The sequence below is a fragment of the Poecilia reticulata genome, chromosome 16 (assembly GCF_904066995.2).
Source record: "Poecilia reticulata chromosome 16, P_reticulata-male-v2, whole genome shotgun sequence".
NCBI classification, from domain to species: Eukaryota; Metazoa; Chordata; class Actinopteri; order Cyprinodontiformes; family Poeciliidae; genus Poecilia; species Poecilia reticulata.
The window spans coordinates 15,989,695-16,010,504 of NC_088845.1; the positions used below are offsets into that span (position 1 = coordinate 15,989,695).

The window sequence follows — 20,810 nt, forward strand, 5'->3', positions numbered from 1 at the left end:
CCACCCACCACCCACCCACCCACCCACCCACCTATCTATCTATCTATCTATCTATCTATCTATCTATCTATCTATCTATCTATCTATCTATCTATCTATCTATCTATCTATCTATCTATCTATCTATCTATCTATCTATCTATCTATCTATCCATCTATCCATCTATCTATCTATAAGAAAACATGTATGAACATATGGAAACGGTCTGTGATCATCTTCACTCCTAATAGAACTGCAGCCCAAATACCTGCTCAACCCGTTCAGGCGTTTCCCTTTATTCATTTTCCTCTGTTCATACAGAGAATCAAAGGTTTTAGTCTGTGAAAAGACTGAAGTCCAGACTGCTTGGTCAAACGTTCACTTGTAACTTTGAAAAACATATTGAACCGGTTCCAAAACAAGCATAATCTCAAGGCATTTTTCAGGATAAAATCCTTCCACACTGCAAAAAGTCCCCTTTCAAAAACAAGAAAAAAAAGTACAAAAATAGGGTATAATTTTCTTAAAATAAGAAAAATTATCTGCCAACAGAACAAGAAAATTTATCTTGTCAAGATTTTCTAAAACAAGAAAAAATATCTAACCAAGATAAACCTACAATATCTTAAATTAGTGTATTTTTACTTAAACAAGCCAATTTTACTTATACGGTAAGATTATTATCTTATTTTAAGAAAAATTATCTCAAGTAAAGAAAATGTTACTTGACACTGATTTCTTAAAATAGCGTAAAATTTTCTTATTTTAAGAAAAATGTTCTATGTATTAAGAAAATAAATCTCATATATTCTATTTGTATTAGTAAAATTGGCTTGTTTTAACTACAAATACACTAATTTTAGATATTTGTAGGTTTATCTTGGTTAGATATTTTTTCTTGTTTGGAAAATCTTGACAAGATAAATTTTCTTGTTCTGTTGGCAGATAATTTTCTTATTTAAGAAAATTATACCCTATTTTTGTACTTTTTTTTTCTTGTTTTTGAAAGGGGACTTTTTGCAGTGTATACCTAAATCTAGTTTATTTTTATTGTTGCATAGGATTAAAATATATATTTTGTCACAGCTTTACTCAAGGTTCTTATGCTAAGACAAAATCCAAAAATTGATCCTGTGAATACTGGAACAAGAGATGGTATTGGCTTGCTGAAATGAGACATAAGTTCAATTACTTTTGACATCTTTATTACGTTTAAGTTTCACATAAACACAATAAAACATGACTACTGGTCAGAATTTAAAGTCTGGATGGGCATCTGATTCTGAAACATCCTGTAAAATGACAGAACAATGACGATCTGACACATCTGCCGCACTCATAAGATGCACTAAGAGTCAAGCAAACCAAATTGTCCAAAGCAAAAAAAAATCTTGGATTAGATGTCAACAATAGGAGCTTCCCCCGCAATGAACTTCTTCCAATAAGCCATAGCCTTTTATATGTGGAAGTCTTGCCTCAGTTACGGACGGCGTTCTCAAGACGTCTGTCAGCAGCACAGAGAGGAGTGGCCCACACACGGATGCTGAAAGGTGTAGTAGCTATGATGTCCTCCTTTCAGAAGATCAGGGCAGGCATGGTTCCAATGGCCAGTAGAAAGTTGGTTTCATGATCACCACAGAGCTGAAAGTGATCTTGTTTGAAGTTGTTGGGTCATCTGCTAATTGGAGCACAGACAGAAAAACATCACAAACAAACCACGTTTTAGGGACTAATCAGTGTAATGATGAATAAGTATCATAAATTTCTTACCTCAAGAATGTGAAGGATGCCGTCACTTGCATTTCCCAAAGTGACTTGTAGATGGTGCAATACGTGATTGACAATGTGTCTGGCATAGGCTTCACCATGGCAACAGTTTGGTTTACTTGAAAATTAAACAAGTCTTATTTTAGTTTATGTGCTCAATTACAATATTACATGAATTCAAGATGGCAAGACAGTCATTTTAATTAAATCAAACTAGGACTACTTAAATTCACCAATCAAAATAGTGTTTAAATATCCTGGTAACAGTGTGGAATATCTAACCTAGGCTTTTAGACTCATTGCATTTAAGTTTTTAAATTACAGCACATCAAACACCCTCAGTTAGTGAAATACTAGGCGGAATTTCCCTTTAACCATTTCCCGAATCATAAGCTACGAATGAGAAGCCACCTTAGCTATGTTAAAAAACGGAAGCTACCAAGAACTCGTGTCGATATTTTAAGCCACAGCTATTGTGGTTAATAACTGTTCAAAGCTCATATTCACAAGAGCTGCTCTTTAACCGCGGATGAAAATTGGCATATCACGACATGCTAACTAGCTTCAGTTAGCTTATCTTAGAAGACAGACAACTTTAACTTACCTCTCAGTACAGCAGCTGTAGGGTCTATACACGTAAAAAAGTCCTCCATCTTCATTCATGTCAACCGAGATTAGAGAATTTGCCAAAAGAAAATCTTATAAAAGTACAGTAGATAAAGCTTAGTTAGGCTGTTACAACTGAATTAACGGTTAATCAGGGCAGTTAAATGATCTCTGGCGTTGCCGTTAGTGATGTGCGGATTGATACTGAAATATCGATTCTTCCGATACCAGAACTTAATTCTTTAAAATCTATTGTCAGATCCAAGGATCAATACTTTCAACACTTTAGTAATTTGAGATAATGTAGATTAACAAGAGCAAGTTAGAAAGTAACTAATTATTGAGATCTTGCCGAAATGAAACGTTGTTAATGGGAACTACTTTTTCTTCCGCCTGGTGAGTATGTAATGTGTAAGGACGTAATGCCCAAGCGCAGCGTGCTGCTGACTCTACCTCACTCAGAAATGAACATGTTGACAGATTATTAAAAAGTGACACGGAGCCATTTCAGCTGTCATTTTATAGTAGTTTTAATAATTAAACAAGGATGTGTTAGTAGGGTTATTACTTTACTAATTTTCTTTTTTTAGTTTGCAACTCCATTTTCATATGTTTGTATATTTCTGCTGAATTAAATAGCTTATAGTAAACGAGATTGTTCTCAATGTACTTCTGAGTTTAAAATGAGTGCATCAGAGTACATTGTGTTCTTTTTATGAAGCCAAGATATGGATTACATTTATTTTTATTTAATTAAGAAACAAATTAATTGTCTTTTGCACAAAGTATGGGATCTGCATTGCCAATACCACCTTAAATTTTACTCGGTATCGGATCGGAAAGAAAATCTGTTGTATCGAACATTAATACTATCTCACTGACATTTTGGGCGCTTTCCCATGTGGATTGTATGATGTCATAAAGGGGTTACAAACATGATGAATAAATATTGTTCAAACTAATATTAGTAACTTATAAAGTAGATTTGAAATATAACCAAAAGTTAAATATTTATCATGACATTGAGCTAATCAATGTTGTTGATTCTAATCTCATTGTGTGGAATACCAGCCATTTCAAATCACACATCAATAGAAATTTCATGACATGTCAGTAAGAGGTCCCACATCTTGCATCAAGAAGATCAAATTAAGAAGGTCCTTAGCAGATGGAAACATGCCAAGAATTATCTTGATATATAATCTGATATTGTTTCTGAAATTGTTGTGTTAAATGTCAATCGTTTAAATATTAAATTATAATTTCCTGTACACTCTGCCAACTTATACAAGAATATAAGTTCATGGGTTTTTTTTATTTTTCATTGACAATAACACAAAGGATTCCATTTGGACATAGTCTGTTTTAATTATCTGAATACATTTAATTAAGTATGTGATTTCGCTTTCTGTGCTTGAAATAAGAAATTTTTACTTATATAAATAAGTTCTAGACTTGAAGTTTGATTGGTAAATATTGATATTCTAGATTCTAGCACATATTTACTCATAATAAGTAATATTTTCTTAACATTAAGCTTTTATATCTTACTGAGATAATTAAGTACAAAAACACTTAAAATAAGAAAAATATTCTAACATAAATCCCTCTTGGTGAGAAAAATTATCTTGTCAGAAAGAAAACAAGAAAAATCTCCTTAATTTAAGATATTTAATCTTACTAAGATTTCAGTTTTTGCAGTGCAGAGATTTGAAAGAAATAAGAGCAGATCCAGCTTAGACCTGTGAGGAGGGGCAGACAGTGACGTGTGCACAACAAAGCCCTGTTGAAGGTTTGATGAGCCTCTCTTTAAACACGACAGAGTCAGACTTCATAGCTATAATTTATTTTCAGACATTATGCACGTTACTTTGGAAACCAGCAAACAAGAAAAGTTGTTTTTTTTTCAGCAGCTTGAAGAGTCAGCAGTACCACATCTAGTATTTTTCTCTTATTTGGTTGGACCTTTTAGTTTCTTCAGCCTTCTCCCTCTTCCCCCTCCTGGTTTCTCCCCCTGCCTCTTCTCCCTCCCCTTCCCGTCTTCTTGTGGTAGTAGCATTTAGCGAGCTCTGTCACACACCGACAGAACTCGCGGAAGTTCACCTCTCCGTCGTGGTTTTTGTCCAACATCTCCATTGCTTCCTCGATGTCACCTGCACTGATTTTATCCTGGACGCAAACATAACAGTGTTAGCAGCAGCAGGAACAATGAAAATGATGTGCACAAACGTTGCACGTATTTTCTTAATTAAGCTGCTACACCTTTAAGTCAGGGCTCTGGATTTCCTGTTCGAAGAGCTTTTTGAGCTCCTCCTTGTTCAGCTGACATTTCTTGCCACCGTCATCAGCGTACTCCATGAAAATGTCCACAATGTTTGTGATGACCTGATCCATGCGGGCCATGGTTGAGGCTGGACAAAACAAGCATTTAAAGTTGCAAGAAATGTAAGGAAAAGATTTAAAGAACTTAATCTAAGAATATTTGATCATACATGCAAACATGGGAATAATAAAAGATAATTAAAGGTAAATACTACAAAATTTAGCAACTTTTTATAATCAACATTAAATAACCTTCATGCTTTTGTTTTGCTGTTTTGTTTTTTTTCTTCTTCATAAAGCTCACCCTGAGTACTCACCTGACAGTTTGCGTCCACCAGGTGAAGAGAGGTCGCCCCTGTGTCAGCAGCTTGGTCCCAAACTGAGACTGCCGCAGGCTTGAGAGGAAAGACCTTCTCTTAAACAGCGGGGAACGCTGTGTGTGACTCACACGAACACACATGAACGAAAACAGCCACACACACGCACCATGAGTGATTCATGCATATGAAATGCGCCTCACTCCACCCAGGCCAGCATCACAAGCTGTGTCTTTTATGTGTCCAGCACACCCCAGCAGAAACAGGCAAACATTTATGTCTGTGTACAGAAATAACTTACAAGCTTTTTTTTTAATTTTCCTTTCTTATAAGCAGATCATTTTGAATATATTGCTCATAAACAGCTGCATGAGTTCTGCTACAAACTGAGCTTGATCACTTAAGGCTGGAAAATTCCACTTTTAATGAAAACCAGCTCAGCGTAATCTTGAAGAAATGAATGGAAGCTTGTTGTTTGGGGCTTGTATCAATGCAGAACCTCTGTGTGTGCATGCATGTGATGAGTACCTTTGTATCTGATTTAGGCCGGGGATTTACTAATAAATCAGGGTTGCGTTTTATTTCAGGCTTGCTGCTTCCAAGAAATTGTAGTTCTGACTGTGATTCTTTGTGCATTGGTCTCTGGTGGTTTTTATTCATTTCCTCGTGATCATTTTCACAAGAATTGGATTGTTGTAACAAGCGACACATCCGGGCCTCAAAAAAGGATCTGAAACTTAAGGTACGCTCATTGTGCAAGGTTATTTTTTACAGTGACTTATAGAAGAGCATATCCCTGTCATTTTTCTACTGTTTATTATTACAAAAATTCTGAAAACAATGTGCAATTTTTTATGGACTGCGTTATCTTGGGCAGACAAAAACATTAAATAAGTTGAAGCTTGTGGCTTTAACATACAAAGTAGGGATCAGGAGACTTTGCAGAAAGGTGTAGGTGTTTCGCTGCAAGTAGTCTGCAAAATTACAATTTTGTTGCAATAATACAAATAATAATACAAAAAATGAGAACAGTTCAACACATGTACCACTGTCATGGTGATTCCCAAACAACTGTAAACAGATAAACTGATATCTGAATAATCATCTGAAGGACGATGCCTCGCTCAGCTCCTGTGTCATGTGTTTGCTGGATTTTATTCCTGAGTTTTATGCTCCTTATTCCATGTACAGACTTAAGACCGAGCGCTTCTTCTTTTGTTAGGCTTCTGCACGTTTATGACTTTTAAAAACATCCTCTGCATACACGCAGTTAAAGTTTGAAGAAAAGCAAAGCTTTATTGGAAGCATAAAGAAAAGGAAAATGGTTTAATACCTTTTTCAAAAAACTGTAACTCAGAAATATTTAAAAAATACTTCTTTAAAATATAGCTTTCATGTTACAAAATCTACCCTGAATGAGCGCCCGTCCTGACTATGCCCTTGAGCATGTATGAGTCTTTTTACTTTATTCTGCTTGGTGTGACTCATTCTGGATTTTTCCACTCCTCTGTTCCAAGGCAGTGGGCTGGAAGCACTTTTCACTTCAATTTAACCCCCACCAAGTTCCCTCTGTGGATCAGTTCACTCTTTAACCAGGCTGTATTACCTCCACCTATTGTGGACTGATCACATTTCCCTTGCAGGAGAGGGTAAGGAAACTAAGCCTTCATATCATATGTTGCTGAAGACAAAAACATTAAACTTTTTTAGCACCACATTGTCCAGGAGATGCGTTACAGTTTCACTGCTGGAGAGGGACTCCTGCACCTCCTCAGGGTTAAATCCACAACCTGAAGAGATTTTATCTTTATGTGATTCAGGATTTAGGAGTACACTTATCAGGGCAGTAATTTATTTATTTTTTTCAAAATGTGTTGCTGTTGTTACGCTAGCACAAATGCATCATGTTTGACTACATACTCATCTCTCCTCAGTGATCCACAGGTTAAATCTCATCTCTCTGTTGACGAGTTCTGGCCGCAGCCAAAAGAGCGGGTCTGTTTTAGATGAGTTAAAGCTTGATTTCATTGGTTTGGGCTTTAGTTTGGGCTGAAGCCACGTAGCGGAGAGCATCGCTGTTTTGTTCAGTGCTCGCTTTATTTAACAGCACTGGCAACTTATTCAGACTTCTCTGGTGTTTTAAAAGCCCCTGAACCAAATACAAGCGATGCAGGAGAGCTGGAACATAAACCTATTTTTATATGTGGATTACTCAGTTATTACCAGGAAAGGCTGCAGGTTTATATCCAGAGCTGGACCCAGGGTGCATGGGGTCCTAAAACTAATTCAACTCGGAGCCTCACTTTCTGCTCAGCCTACAGCCCACCTATCATCACACTGTTCATGATTGATTATTACAACAGGATTCTATAGATAAAAATTATTGAGGACCAAAAGGGTTGCTAAGCAGTTAATTAATAATTGCCTATAAAAAATGAGAGGCAAAACTTAAATAAAACTGTAATGAACTTATTAAATGAATGAAAAAAAAAATCATCCATCTCGATTCAGATGAGCCGAATTTAAATCTGGCTCCATCTGATAATCAATGATCAAAACTTGAATTCAATAAATTCTAAAATCGTATTGAATTAAATGTATTTAAGGATTTAATATTCCCTGTGTTACCTGCAATTACCTAAAACTCACCAACTTTTTAATACATATTTTATCTGTAGTTTTAAAAATGACAATACTGTTGTCTGGTAAACTCTAAATACAATTTTAATTCACAGGAGTGCTCCTAGATGCTCTTGAAATACATTCAAACAGGAAATGTGAATATTTAACAACATATTTTTAAAGCATAATGTGTCTGCTTTTATCTAAAATCTTTTTGTTTAATAAAGCTACTTTTACTTGGGTGTGAGTTTACAGCCCCTGAGCCTCCAGGTTCTGCTTTACGCCCCTGCCTGTGAGAGGGGCCACTTTCAAACATGCAGGGATTGCAATCTTATTGTGGTAGAGGGGTTTGGTGCCTCAGTGACCCCAAGAACAATACAGAAGGAGCTTCAGCTTCAGATGGGACTCCCAGGCTGGACAAGTGTTGGGGGAGAGGCCTAATAAAACGCAATCAACTTTTGCGTTTTATCAGGCCTTCCCATGAAGACTTCCCATGAATAAAACACTACTCAAAAATAACAATACATATGCCGGAGCATAATATGTAGGCCTATGCATGTTCCCTTTACAGTTCGTCCTGCCCCCATAGAACATGCTGGAGGGACAATTTTGTTTTAGGACAACACAATCAGGTATAAACCCACTCCCACAGAGGATGAGTCGTCAGGAAACACCTTAGGGAATATCGTCATCCTGCCTGAACATGAATTACATTCCACGTCTGAAACTGAACAATAAGGAAACATTATATGACAACAAATCACACCACTAATTTGATTACAATTGAAGTATACTTTTTGATCCCAAAGGGAAATGAAATCTAATAATAACTTCCTGTTATAATTTTGTCATCCCTCAGGACTAGCATTCCTGAGGGATGTTAGTTCCTCAGGAATGCTGAAGGACTAACATCCCTCAACTACCAGCTACCAAAGAAGAAACATGTTTCAAATAGTTGCTTCTTTGGTATTTTCTGGAGAACACTGGTCTGTAAAGTGAAGCTTCAAGAGCAAAAACAGACATAAAAGGTGTAAAGGTTGTTTCCAGAAGTAAATGCTAAGTGAAAAAAGGTTCTCCATTAATCTCCAGTCACTTTCAGACCAAAACCATTACAAAAATTAGAAGCAAGTACTAAAGCACAAATCTTTTTGATGTCCCTCCATGTAAATACTGTAGAGCAACTTATATAATAAATTGAAATGCATTTTAATTTAATTTCTTACTTGAAGCTTAGAGGTTGAAGAAGCTGACTGGAAATCAAGATTTGAGATGATGGAAATCTCCTGATAGACTCTTTATTTGTCAAGCTTTGTTACTGAAGGTAAAGACTTCAGCAACACTTGAAGTGCTAAAAAAAAAAAAACTTTATTAGTAGACCACATGTTTCAGCTGTTGCCTTCACCAGAGACCTGTTAGATGTGTCATAATTAAAAAATAAATAAAAACAATGAAGTGAGCACAATCTTTCTGCACAATCTTTCTTTCCTCGAAGTGAAATTGAAGTTGCTTAAGCTGGTGCACAAAAAAATTGCCTGAACAACTTTTAGGAATTACCTGCCATCTAGTGGAGAAAATTAGGTACAAAACATCTTGCTACCAAGGATTACTGCTTTTAACTAACATCTGAATTGCTTAGTTTCCACAAAGCCTGGTTGATGGCTCACATAGTAGAGTCAGACATTTTCCAACTACTTAGAAAAGAAATTAATATTAGGTTTTGCAAACAGAAGCTAATTTTATTGTACCACATTGCAAAAGTAGGAGCAGAAAAGCTTTAGATAAATGCAGCAAGTGGCTAAAAAAATCTGATTACTATTTTAAAAGAAAAACTAATATATTACATAGATCCATTACATAAAGGGTGTAATATTTCAAATGATGAACATAGCCTGTATGTAATGAAAACTAAAAATTATGTTACAGAAAGTTTTAATAATTTTAATATATTTTAAATTATAGCATATTAATAGAAGTAATAGAATTAGAGTGGAACCAGCCACAGCAATAACCACAGCCTTAAGAGGATTGTCATGCAAAATCCATTCAAGAAATTAGGAGGGCTTCTAAAAAAGTGGACTGAAGCTGCAGCCAGTTCATCAAGAGTCGTCATGCCCAGATGAATCTTATCTTGAACCAGAAGCAGAGCCAGGAAAGTACAAGGAGTACTTCATGCCTCCTTCTGCTGATAAACTTCATGGAGTTGCTGATATCATGTTCTTGCAGGACTTGGCACCTGCCCGTATGCAAAGGCTGACTTTAATGATCTTCCTGTCTTTGGTTGGCCAGCAAACTTCCCTGACCTGAACACCGTAGAGAACCTACAGAGTACTGTCAAGAGGAATCTGAGAGACATCAGACCCAACACTGCAGATGACCTGAAGACAGCTGTCAAAGCAGCCTGGGCTTCCATCACACCTTTGCAAAACCACAGCCTTATCCTCTCTGTCGCACTGCATAATGAAACCAGCCAATAACTGACTCCATAGGAATGAACCTTCTTTTCAGAAGACTGACATATCAGTTGAAAATATCATTTTTGAAAAATGATCCCATGTAACATTTACATAATTCTTGAAACAGAATTTTGGGGTTTGTGATTGGCATTCCAAAGGCCTAAAGTCATGAAGATTACGAAAAATAAAGGTTTGAAATATGTCACTCTATTTGTAATGAGCTTATCAAAATAAGAGTTTCACTTTCTGAAATGAGTGACAAGAAACATTTAACTTTTTGGTGTATTTAATTTCTTGAGCTGTACTCAAAATTAAGCATTTCCTCTAAGCTGCACTTTATACCTTTATTTTGAAAATCCCACCCCCACCACTGTATGGTTCTATTGACAGAAAAGAATGTCTTTATTTTTACAGCGCAGTTGTCTACGTTTTCTTTTGCATGTTTGGACACACCCATAAACAGCCTGGGTTTAAATGCTAGGCTGTTTAAACCTTTGACCAAACATTTTCTGCGAACATGCAAAGTATTTGAGACATGCACAAACGTGCCAAAGAAAGATGCTTTTCTTATGTGTTAATATAGTCTTTATTTATGTTAACAATTAAAGTGAAAACATTAGCACACAGTTCAACACCTCTTTATATTTCTTTCTGTTCTTGTTTTTGGGGGTCTTCCATTTTCATTGGCATGAGTTTGACTGATTTGGATTGTGTTGGGTTTATTTGCCTTTTCTTTTCAATTTAATGCCCTTTTTTTTACAATTTCCTTTGCTCACACGACATTAATAAGCACATAATTAATTGTTCTGTTGAAATAATGAAAGTTGTTATAAAGCTGAGGTGTAGACTGAGTATTTGAAAGTATAATATTACACACTAACAGTTAATTATTTAAGCAAATCTAACAATTTCTTTAACTAACAGGTATTTTTACTTGCACAATCAAACAACTCAAAAGCCATTGTCCTGAAAGACTGATTACTTCATTTTTTTTATTTAACCTTTATTCTACCAAGATAGAAAACACACATTGAGATTAAAAACCTATTTTTCAAGGGAGTCCTGCCCAGGGCACAGCAACAAACACAACAGAAAAATAAACCCGTTTCATCAGATACAGGCGTCTGTTTCCTTCTCTTGTGGCACCATCTTCTGGCCAAAATAAAAATATTTAAACCGCAAGATTTTCATCAGGGTTTCCATTCCCTAATAGCTGGAAAATGTAGAAACTGTAATCCAGGTTTCGGTTTAAAGCTTCCTGAGTCGTCTCTCTCAGTCTGTGCTGAGCAGAGAATCATCTACACAGAAAACCTGAACAGCTTTTTGCTTTCATGGTTCTGAAACTGGGGTAAAAGTTCCCAAAACGTATTTGGGCTACGTTTTGAAATTATACAAGTCATTTACAAGGTGAATACAAATGGATAACCTTCACCATGGTGCAACTTGGTCAGTGAGGATGAACTGTTAATTCAATAGCAACCGAAGCATTGGCTTCCCTTTTCAACAACAAAAATAAAAATGGCAATATGATTAATAAAAATGATTGAAAAATAATGCAAACCAAACTAATAATGTTTTGCATTTTATCCTAACACTAGCGGATTTACTAAAAGAAGATGTACGGTAAAACACTTTTAGAAATGCCAATGCTAGTTAAGCCATTTTGTTTTAATGTGACCATCAAATCTATGAATGAATGCAGGGATCTATAGCCTTAGAGTAGGTGAGAAACCAGCCTCTTTTCTGAGTTCTGACTTAAGGGGAACTTTCTCTAAAGTTAACCAACTGCAACGACTTGCTTGAAATATATGGTCACATTTTTGTCTTTTATTTTTAACAAGCAACACATGAATGAAAATGTTTGCAGTTGTTTGTAGAATGATTTGACATGTCTATCAGCATTGTAATACTTGGAAACGTAATATCTACAGAGGAGTTTCTCTGAGAACCACTGCTGACGTGTGCTGAACAATGTTCTTTCAGTTTAAAACGAATGAAAGTTTATTCTGTTTAGCCATCTGGGTTAATCCAATTCAGTTTATTTATACAGCACAGATTTATAAAAAAATTGTCGTCTTGTTATTAAATAATGGAGTTAAATTCCGTTTATTATTGAAGTCAGTAAAAAGGTTTTCTGACTAAGGAAACCCAGTAGGTTGCATCACGTCACTGACTTTGCACAAATTCCTCCCACTGGACAGGCATGTAGCAACAGTGGCTGGCCGACTCCATTGAGTCACGTGTTTTGCAACAACAAATCCCCTTTAATCGGTCAGGAAAAAAATAAACTCTCCACCAGAACCTGCCTCATGGCGAACCGCAATCTGCTGCAATCAACCAGAGGTTTGAGAAAACAGAGCAGACACTGACTCAGTATTTTCTATGTTAAAGAAAAAAAAATTCTTTCTCAGTGTTCTGATAACACGTTCTGGATTTACATACCCATCGTCCATCTTCCTGTGTTGACAACACACAGAAAAAGCTCCATGGTTTACATGTTCGTTGTTAAAACTCGAACAAGTAAGGTTTTTATTGGCCTACTAGAAGTAAGGTTTTTATTGGCCCTCAATAAGTAAATTTAGCTGCCTCAGCTAAAGATTGAAGAAGGATTTATGTGTGAGATGAGCATCAGATGTGAACTTGTCAAACCTCCAAGTTCTTTCAAAAGTATTTTTCAGTACTGGGAGAACTTCTCCATCCTAAAATGATAGCATGTGTCATTGCATAAAGCTACAGAAAGATGCAGGCAAAAAAAAACCCAAAGTAAATAGAGTAATCAAGCAAACAGTGAATATTTTCAAAGGTTACTTTTTAATGTGTCATACAACTCAGAAAAATACTCTTAATCTTAAACAATTCCTTGGTCTTTCGTCAGCCCTTCACTTCTTGCCCTTCTTTTCGTGGTGCAAAGCGTAATGCTTCTCACAGGCGATTGTCAGTCCAGCGACGAAGGGGACAAATTCCTCAAAGTCCAGCTCATCGTCCTTGTTCTGGTCCAGATCCTTGATGATGCACGACACCGTGTCGGGGTTTTTCTGGGTCTGAAACAGTCGAGCAGAAAAGCAAGAAGTTACATGCATCCACTGATTCATCATGTTGACAGGTCTTCGCCCTCGTGAGAGACAAAAGAGCCTTACTGTTAAGAAGTTGGGCAACTCATTCTCAATCAGCTTTTTCAGCTCCTTCTTGCTCAGGGTCGTTTTATTGCCACCTTCCTTGGCGTAACGGTGAAACACCGTGATCAGGGACTCCATGGATTTCTCCAACTCAGTCATGGCTGCAGCACAGAGATCTGAAAGGAGGGGAAAAAAAGGAGTGGAGTCAAATTTCAGCTTTCTGAACTTATCTGCAGTTTTCTGTCAAAGAGTTCATTTAAAGCTTGAAAACACTTTAATCAAACCCATTCTAGGACCTTTAAACTGTATTTAGCATGTTTTTAAAACAGAGTGAGCATCTATATTTAATTTGGATATAAAAGCGAGGCTGCAATCAGCTCCTAAAGCTTTCCCTAAAACCAACATGCTTCAGTGAGAATGTGGGTGTTGGTTCAACTGGCACTCAAACCAAATTCTTCTGGGCCGGCATCATTTCTGGCACATAAAGTCAAACTTTCTTCCATTCGTTCCCCTTCTTCGTTTTGTTTATTCAAGTTTATTTAATAGAAAATTAAAGGTGAAAACTAGACAAACAACAAAAGCACTATAAACTGAGACTATTACTACTGTAAGGCTCTACATAAAAGTCTGAAACTACTGGAAGGTAAAGGTACCGACGTTCTTATGTTTAAATAATCGTAAAAGCCTTACCAGATCGGGATGGAGCAGAAACGTTGTAGTGCAGAGTGCTTGAGGTTTGAGATAGTTTATACAGGGAGGTACAGTCATCCAGGAAACGCCTAACATGATGAGGGCGAGGGAGGGGATACCGGAGCCAGAGAATGGAAAAATTGCAGGAAGCACCCTCCCTGTGCGTGGTTTTTCCACCCAAATGCAACAGCAGGAATGAAATCTTTAAAGTAACGCTGACATTTTAATGTAATATGTTATATAGAAAATATTTTCTCTCAGGAACATTTTCAAGAATAGAGCAGGCCACAGTAATGTGTTCATCATGCCTGAAGGGAAACAACTTGTACTCTGTTACCTGCATTGAACTATTATGTCCCCTTTGAACTTCTTGAAAGATTGGACCACGATCCTGTGTCCTTTATTTGTTTTTTACGTGAGACCAACACACAGCTGATTTTACAATTTACTTACAAGTTAAAATTTGAGAAGTGTGGCAAGCTTTTATGTTTAACACCTTCATTCTGATTCAATACAATAAAATCAAGTCCTCAGTTCTATTATATTTCAAACTAAAAAATTAACTGAATAAATATTTCAAACTAAAAAACTGGCGTTTTTCATTTTGTTATGAAGAAACCTCACATTCCCGTATCAACCCTGCCGACTCGACCAACACATTCCAAACTGAAAAAATGTTTTAACCAGAAAGTATTCAAAGGCAGAAGATCTCTGACAGCGGGAAGGGCAGGAAACATGTGCAGAGTGGCCATGCATGCAGTAAAGTCTGCAGATTAAGACCCGACTCCTGCTACACACCCTCTGTACGTCCCACCCAGCCCTACCCATACACCACACACCCTGTGACAGAAAAACAACACTTTTGTCATTTTCCACAATGTTTAATTACAAAATATGACAAAACAGCAGCTGGAGGTGCTGAGAAGTGAACAGAAAACCTGACGGGCTGTGTTAATCTCTTCATAGCCGCCAGCACCTGGAAAAAGCAGATGAATGGAATGTAGAGAGCTGCTTTAAGTTTTACTCTCTGGCCTTTCGTTTGACCTTGGGGCACTTTCAATATGTGTGAGAAAAACTGGGCCATTCCAAAAGAACCGACAGAGAATTATTTCTTGGAATTATTTTCCCAATTTAAATCTGCAAAAGTATACATCAGCACCTAATCTACTTATATTAATTGGCTTCTTTCTTGAGATTCATTAGTTCTTCCTTTTGCTCTTGCTGGCAGACTTGGCCGGTGTTACAACAGGAACGGCTGCTTGGTAAAGGGCGGCAGATATCTTGTTGATGTAATACAAGGCAAACAGGGAGAATATCAAGCTATAAATAGGAAAAAAGGGCACAAGATTAGGTGGTAACTGGTAATAACGTGATATAAAGAAGTAAAACAATTGAGCAGAAAGCCACTCACCAGGTGGTGACGCAGACCCGATGCACTAAACCAGAGGCAAACAGTGAGAGAAACAGGCACAGAAGAACTGAAAGCAGAACAAAAGAGAAGTTAATTTTGATGTAAATATCAAAATACATAATTTGTTATAGTTGGTTGTGTATACAGAGAAAGACATTTTGAACATAACTCTTATTCAAATGAAGTTTAAACATAGCAAAGCCATAAATCACATTAGGAAGAAAAAACATAAACCCAGTCCTGATTATGAGTTCAGCTTTAATTCTGTCATCACTTACTCTCTGGGAAAATCTTGGCTTGGAATCCTTTCCCAAACATCAGGTTTTCTAGATTGTTGAATGCCTGGAAATGAAGTTAAGTTGCAACAGCCCCAAGGAATTTGTGCATTCATATGTGGCAAAAAAAATAAAAAAATCAGGAAGTAAGTTACAGAACCACTGTAAAAATCTGAAATTCACAAAAAGGTGCATTTAAAACGTGCTTTCATCCTAAGGATACAGTGAGGGAGCAGATGAAAAGGACAGAGCCCAGGAACCCTCCCAGGATGGTGAGCCACTCTGTGGATCCCAGCTGTTTACTGAACATCTGCATCCCGGCAAAAACCAGCACTGAGAGCAGACTGGAGAGCACCAGAGAAGTGCCTGTGTTCACCGCTATAAAAGACACACAACAGATTAGGAAATAATAGAACTCAAATTCAAACCTTATGCATAGAATGTGTTAAGAATAAAGGGGATGAGCCAAAATGTGGAACTTGGGTTTTGATATTATTGTGTGTCGTATCTCAGAGGATGAAGAGCATCTGTTGACTGCAACACCTTTCATTGTGCGCGTTCTACATTTAATTTCTCAGTGATCTTTGGTGGAAGCTACAGAGAAATGGCCACAAAAAAGTTACATAGATTTTTTTCGTTTAAAAAAAAAAAAAGACTAAATATTTGGCTACGTCAGTTGTAGAAATATACATACACCTTTTGCTATGATCAACAAAAAATATGTAATTATTTCCCCAAGGAGTCATTACTGGGGAACATGATTACAGAGTGAGAACACTGTCGGAATTATGTAGATAAACAACAATGGAGTAGCGTGTAATTAAATTATGCAATGAAAAGAAACAATTGTAATTTATTAATGCTTCATTCAGCTACAAATAGAGCTGTTCTCATGAAATAGAGGGCATAGATGAGTCTCAGTTAAAACACAGTATATGATCATTTATTTTAATGCATTTATTACTTTAAGAAAAAGTCATTTAAAACTAAAGGTTTTCATCCTTCCTCAGTTATTGACAAAAAACATAAAATATAAAACAAACAGCAATGTAGCATAGATTTAAATGAGATAGACATTATTAAAACAACTTCCACAAACTAGAAAATGAAATGAGCAAAAGACAAAATACAATGAATGCACAATTACTATTAAAACAAGAAACAGTCAGGGGACATTAACTGACAACGGTCAATGAAAAAAGACAGATGTTCATACAGTTGCTGCTTTATTTTGTAAAGGTAAAATCATCATTCACAAAAAGAGTGGCATTCAATGTAAAAAGACAGAAAATTCAGGGTTAGCCAACAAAATCTTGTATTTGTATCTACTTTGCATTATAATATGTACATATATTGATACCAACATATATTTAAGACTCAATTTTTCAGAGCTCCATGTCTCGTTTTAGCTATTTTTTAACTGTAAATACAAAAGTTCATTAGTAAAGTATGACGGGAATATCTGCAGTGACTAGACGCTTTTGTCAAGTACATTTTAAAAAACAGTCGTCCTAATAAAAATCAAATGTATAGTTTCATTACATCGTAAGTTTAATTTTACTGCTCGTTCTTACGCCACGTCAGTGTTCGCACACAAACGTCTCCGACGTAGCAGCTAGCTTCAAGCAAGGATACAGCTTTGTTCAAACTAGCATTTGAACAAAGCTGTGTCCTTTTACCACAACTCTGTATACACAAAGTAGCGCAAACACACACTTTATTTCTTATGCAGAAACGTTGATTAATTAAAATAAACACTGCGGGTTGTTCTGAGCCATTTTAGTTAGCATAAAATATTAGCATTAGCTAGCTTTACTGTTGCAGCACCCACTATTTACAAACCTTTGAAAGACTGCACATCTACAAAACTATTTTGTAGATTAATATCAAATTAAAATACATACCCATGGCTACAGGTTAATTATAAATCCTTGAGATGAAAGAGGAGTGGGAAGATTTACTTTCGCAAAGCCAGATAATTTAACCGGCACTAGGAACTGAAATAAACCGGAATACAAAACAAGACGGACCTGTGGGCGGAGGACTTTTTGGTTAAACTGCTTAACTATCACTAAACAAAGCTTACATTAGTCAATGGGTCCATGTTAAAGGGTTTTAGTATATCAACGCTGCAAAACGTACCCTTGATTTTTCATTACGTTTGATGCATTATAAATAATAGTATTTTTTGTTAGCCTCATTTCTACACAAAATAATTTAAAGTCCTAAATAAAAAAAAAAGTGTATCATCATTCTATGGATTTGAGAACAAAAATATTTAGATATGAAATTATCCAGTTAGAGATTATTAAAAAAAAAAAGTTGAAATTATGACATTATGCATTCCCTCCAAGAAACATAATTTCAATGCATCAGACTGCAGCCTAACTTATCAAAGTCTTAGGCCACGGATGCCTTCCTTCTCCAACACACCTTCATCAAATTAATGGGCCATCACTAGGCCTCTGCAGAGCTGATGCGGGAATTCAGCCATTTGATTTAGTAGCACTGGGGACGAGATGCAACTAAAAGCTGCAAGATAGTCAATCTCAAAGACTGCACTTGGGCACCCCATACTGAAAGCAGTTGTTTCCAATTTTATTCAAAATATGTACAAAAACAGATCCTGTACTATAATCTACTACAGTTTGCTAACAGCAGTGATTTTTAACATGAGTCGAATTCCTTTTAGTCAGACCATTATTCTTTACATCAAATATATATCATCCGCCAACTGCAACTATTCTTACACTGAAGCTTGTCTATTACCACGCTAATGTAACAAGCAATTTTTTGTTTATAAGGGTTTCTTCTTCAGTCCAACAACTGCTATAAACAGAAGGATCTCCACGAAGGCCGGTACGACACTGCAAACAAAGACAGGGACATCAATGTAAGGCAAGAGCACTGCAGAACCACAGGGCTTGCATTCATTCAAAATTAGACTCAAAACTGAACCATTAGTTCACCTACAACTCAAAGCCACACCCACCTGCAGCAGGCAAAGATCACCCAATAAGTCCAGCATTCCCACTTCTCAAACACAAAGAAGGACAAGGACACAGACGCACAGCAATGGGCAGCCAGTGCTTGGGGGAAACGTTTGTCAGGGAAAAACTCTCCTTCAATCATACAGCTGACACACTAACCTGCAAATGGCAAGGATCCACCAGTAGATGTTACAATCCCACTGTTCAAATAGAAAGAAAAGTAGAGCCACCGAGGCACTGGCATGGACTCCTGTTGCTATTGTAGACAAAATGTCAAACATAAGCAAGATGATAGTCATGGATCTTAACCCGTTAATAAAATTACTTTGAAAAATGTTTAATGCTGTATTTGTTGTGCTTTATTTCTAAGGAGATGCTTTACTTTATTGTATCCCTGATGGTTCTAGATTAACCCCACATTTTGACAGGCATCGAGCCAATGATGCCTGTCATTGGCTTGATGACATTTTACTGGACAGAAAATGTACAAAAGGTGTCCACAAGAAACAAATGGTCACTAATGATCACAAGCTGTGGCAGGTTGAGGGTTGTTGAAAAAATAGAGAGCAACTAACAGAAGACACTTTAATCCAGAAATATATTTACTTATGAGTATGAGTTGTATGACTAAAATGAAGATAAAAGCAGAGCCAACTATCAGAGTAAAGGATACAAAGAAGGCTTTGGCTGGAGTTAAACATGGACACTCCTGAAAAGAAACCAGTCAGCTCTATTGCAAACAGACCGAGGGTGACTCCCAGCCCCACCACCAACCTAAAAAAAGAGGGATATATTAAAAGATGTGTATTTAATTGTGTAAAATTTGTTTGTTGAACTTACTTTTTGTCCTGATTGTCATACTGCTCTTGGGTAAAATCCAAAGGTAAACACGCTTTCACATTATTTTCCTGCAAGGAAAACATTAAAATAAAAGTATGTTGAATTGACAAATTGCTGAATTGTGCTTTAGTAAAACACTTGCCTTGTCTAAAAGCTAAATAAACATTTCTAAAAAGTAGTTAATATAATGGGGGGATTAAGTTAATGTGCCTCTGCACTTCAAACATTTCTCTCATATCCTGTTTTAAATTCCAACATAAAAGACATTTTGTGACAAGCTCCATTGTTTTTATTCTGTACAGCTTAATTCAGTTTTGTTTTTTGTTGTGTTTTTTTTTTCTTCAATTTACACTATTTTCATTGCTTTTTTTATTCGATACACTCTAACGTGAGATTTCTTATTGTTTTAATAACGATTTTAAAACTATTTATTTCATTTTTTCTTCAAAATAAGGATATTAGTCAATAGAAATACACATACACTCATTCGTTGAAAATCTTTAAATGTGTTCTGTAATAAAATCGAACATGCAATATTTATAAACCAATCAAGCCAACAACATAACAGAACAGTATGCACACATTTTTAATTACAAAAATACTTTGTCAATGCCAAAGGGTAATTAAGTAATACTAGATAGTAGTAATTTATATTTTTAAAAACATATTTAGCAGTTTTGTTTCGTTTTACTGGTAAGATATACATAATAGATCGTAAATAAAAACAACAACAACAACAACAAAAGGTTTCTTACCCTTGACCAAAAGATGGTGATAACGATGACAAGGTGAGCTATGAGGGTGAGAAACCGAGCAGGAACAAGGCTGCTGACAGCCGACATACTAGCACTGTTGGCTTCAAGTTGTGCCGAGTAAAGCTGAACAACAGCGAAGCAGTAAACACTGGCGCCCGAAAGCCAAAGATCCAGTTATTAAACACTGTGGAATGCCGCAAAGCTACATTAGCACATTGCTAAAATTAGGAGCTAACATTTAATAAGTAAGTAACGTATAAGTTAAAACTCTTGTGGTTCCACAAACAATATCTATATTTGGTTTACATCGCGGAAACATGAAGTTCTGATTAGAATATCCTTCGTTTACAAATGAAGCTAACTTAATTTTTTCGCGTGTTTGCTACGCAGTTGCTAACAACCGTTGCTACAACAACCACTTCATGTGTACGCTCGGTATTACTGACCGGACTTAAAACACATATTTAAACGTTCCGGTCTTCTGCGAAATTCTGTTCCCATGTGAAAATCTGTTCCCTGACCCCCTTGTGCCAGAAACGCGCACTGCAGCCAAGGGGGCGTGTAAGACCATTTTCACACAGCTTCTGATCGATTTCTCGGGTCAGACGACTCACATAATTATATCAAAGCTGCGACTTTCAGTTTAATCAACAGCTGCTGTTAAAA

General features: G+C 36.4%; 4 protein-coding genes across 5 annotated transcripts; all 4 read right to left on the minus strand.

The window, feature by feature from the left end:
- Positions 1–4,183: 4,183 nt before the first annotated feature.
- On the minus strand, positions 4,184–5,142 carry s100w (S100 calcium binding protein W). Its single transcript, XM_008431739.2, has 3 exons — positions 4,993–5,142; positions 4,616–4,764; positions 4,184–4,522 (listed from the first exon to the last, which is right to left on the minus strand). Exons 2-3 carry the CDS (start codon positions 4,754–4,756, stop codon positions 4,331–4,333), a joined length of 333 nt encoding a protein of 110 aa, XP_008429961.1. The 5' UTR covers positions 4,757–4,764; positions 4,993–5,142; the 3' UTR covers positions 4,184–4,330.
- A 7,717-nt stretch (positions 5,143–12,859) lies between these two features.
- Positions 12,860–14,004, minus strand: s100a10b (S100 calcium binding protein A10b). Its single transcript, XM_008431738.2, has 3 exons — positions 13,874–14,004; positions 13,205–13,359; positions 12,860–13,108 (listed from the first exon to the last, which is right to left on the minus strand). Exons 2-3 carry the CDS (start codon positions 13,340–13,342, stop codon positions 12,947–12,949), a joined length of 300 nt encoding a protein of 99 aa, XP_008429960.1. The 5' UTR covers positions 13,343–13,359; positions 13,874–14,004; the 3' UTR covers positions 12,860–12,946.
- Positions 14,005–14,733: 729 nt separating this feature from the next.
- Positions 14,734–17,994, minus strand: krtcap2 (keratinocyte associated protein 2). The gene is made up of 5 exons (XM_008431737.3): positions 17,464–17,994; positions 15,783–15,937; positions 15,563–15,626; positions 15,285–15,351; positions 14,734–15,193 (listed from the first exon to the last, which is right to left on the minus strand). The coding sequence occupies exons 1-5, from the start codon at positions 17,465–17,467 to the stop codon at positions 15,073–15,075; spliced, it is 411 nt and encodes a 136-aa protein (XP_008429959.1). The 5' UTR covers positions 17,468–17,994; the 3' UTR covers positions 14,734–15,072.
- A 147-nt stretch (positions 17,995–18,141) lies between these two features.
- Positions 18,142–20,659, minus strand: LOC103478171 (transmembrane protein 107). 2 transcript variants are annotated; one of them, XM_081597269.1, is made up of 5 exons: positions 20,145–20,659; positions 19,390–19,457; positions 19,223–19,323; positions 18,709–18,805; positions 18,142–18,426 (listed from the first exon to the last, which is right to left on the minus strand). In XM_081597269.1, exons 1-5 carry the CDS (start codon positions 20,229–20,231, stop codon positions 18,357–18,359), a joined length of 423 nt encoding a protein of 140 aa, XP_081453395.1. In that variant the 5' UTR covers positions 20,232–20,659; the 3' UTR covers positions 18,142–18,356. The 2 variants fall into 2 exon arrangements, with proteins under 2 accessions (XP_081453395.1, XP_008429957.1); XM_008431735.3 differs by lacking the exon at positions 18,709–18,805 and adding an exon at positions 18,552–18,648 and having other exon boundaries at positions 20,145–20,632.
- Positions 20,660–20,810: the final 151 nt, after the last annotated feature.

What these genes read in the sequence shown, in the direction of transcription:
- s100w (XM_008431739.2), bottom strand. Translation starts at nt 4,756, where the DNA reads ATGGCCCGCATGGATCAGGTCATCACAAACATTGTGGACATTTTCATG. An exon ending in TCCAGAGCCCTGACTTAAAG is followed by an intron (nt 4,523 to 4,615) that starts GTGTAGCAGCTT and finishes GTTTGCGTCCAG; the next exon opens with GATAAAATCAGTGCAGGTGA.
- s100a10b (XM_008431738.2), bottom strand. Translation starts at nt 13,342, where the DNA reads ATGACTGAGTTGGAGAAATCCATGGAGTCCCTGATCACGGTGTTTCAC. An exon ending in AGTTGCCCAACTTCTTAACA is followed by an intron (nt 13,109 to 13,204) that starts GTAAGGCTCTTT and finishes CGACTGTTTCAG; the next exon opens with ACCCAGAAAAACCCCGACAC.
- krtcap2 (XM_008431737.3), bottom strand. An exon ending in AGCCAAGATTTTCCCAGAGA is followed by an intron (nt 15,352 to 15,562) that starts GTAAGTGATGAC and finishes TTCTGCTTTCAG; the next exon opens with TTCTTCTGTGCCTGTTTCTC. An exon ending in CGGGTCTGCGTCACCACCTG is followed by an intron (nt 15,194 to 15,284) that starts GTGAGTGGCTTT and finishes TCCTATTTATAG; the next exon opens with CTTGATATTCTCCCTGTTTG.
- LOC103478171 (XM_081597269.1), bottom strand. Translation starts at nt 20,231, where the DNA reads ATGTCGGCTGTCAGCAGCCTTGTTCCTGCTCGGTTTCTCACCCTCATA. An exon ending in TCACCATCTTTTGGTCAAGG is followed by an intron (nt 19,458 to 20,144) that starts GTAAGAAACCTT and finishes TTTTCCTTGCAG; the next exon opens with GAAAATAATGTGAAAGCGTG. An exon ending in TATGACAATCAGGACAAAAA is followed by an intron (nt 19,324 to 19,389) that starts GTAAGTTCAACA and finishes CTCTTTTTTTAG; the next exon opens with GTTGGTGGTGGGGCTGGGAG.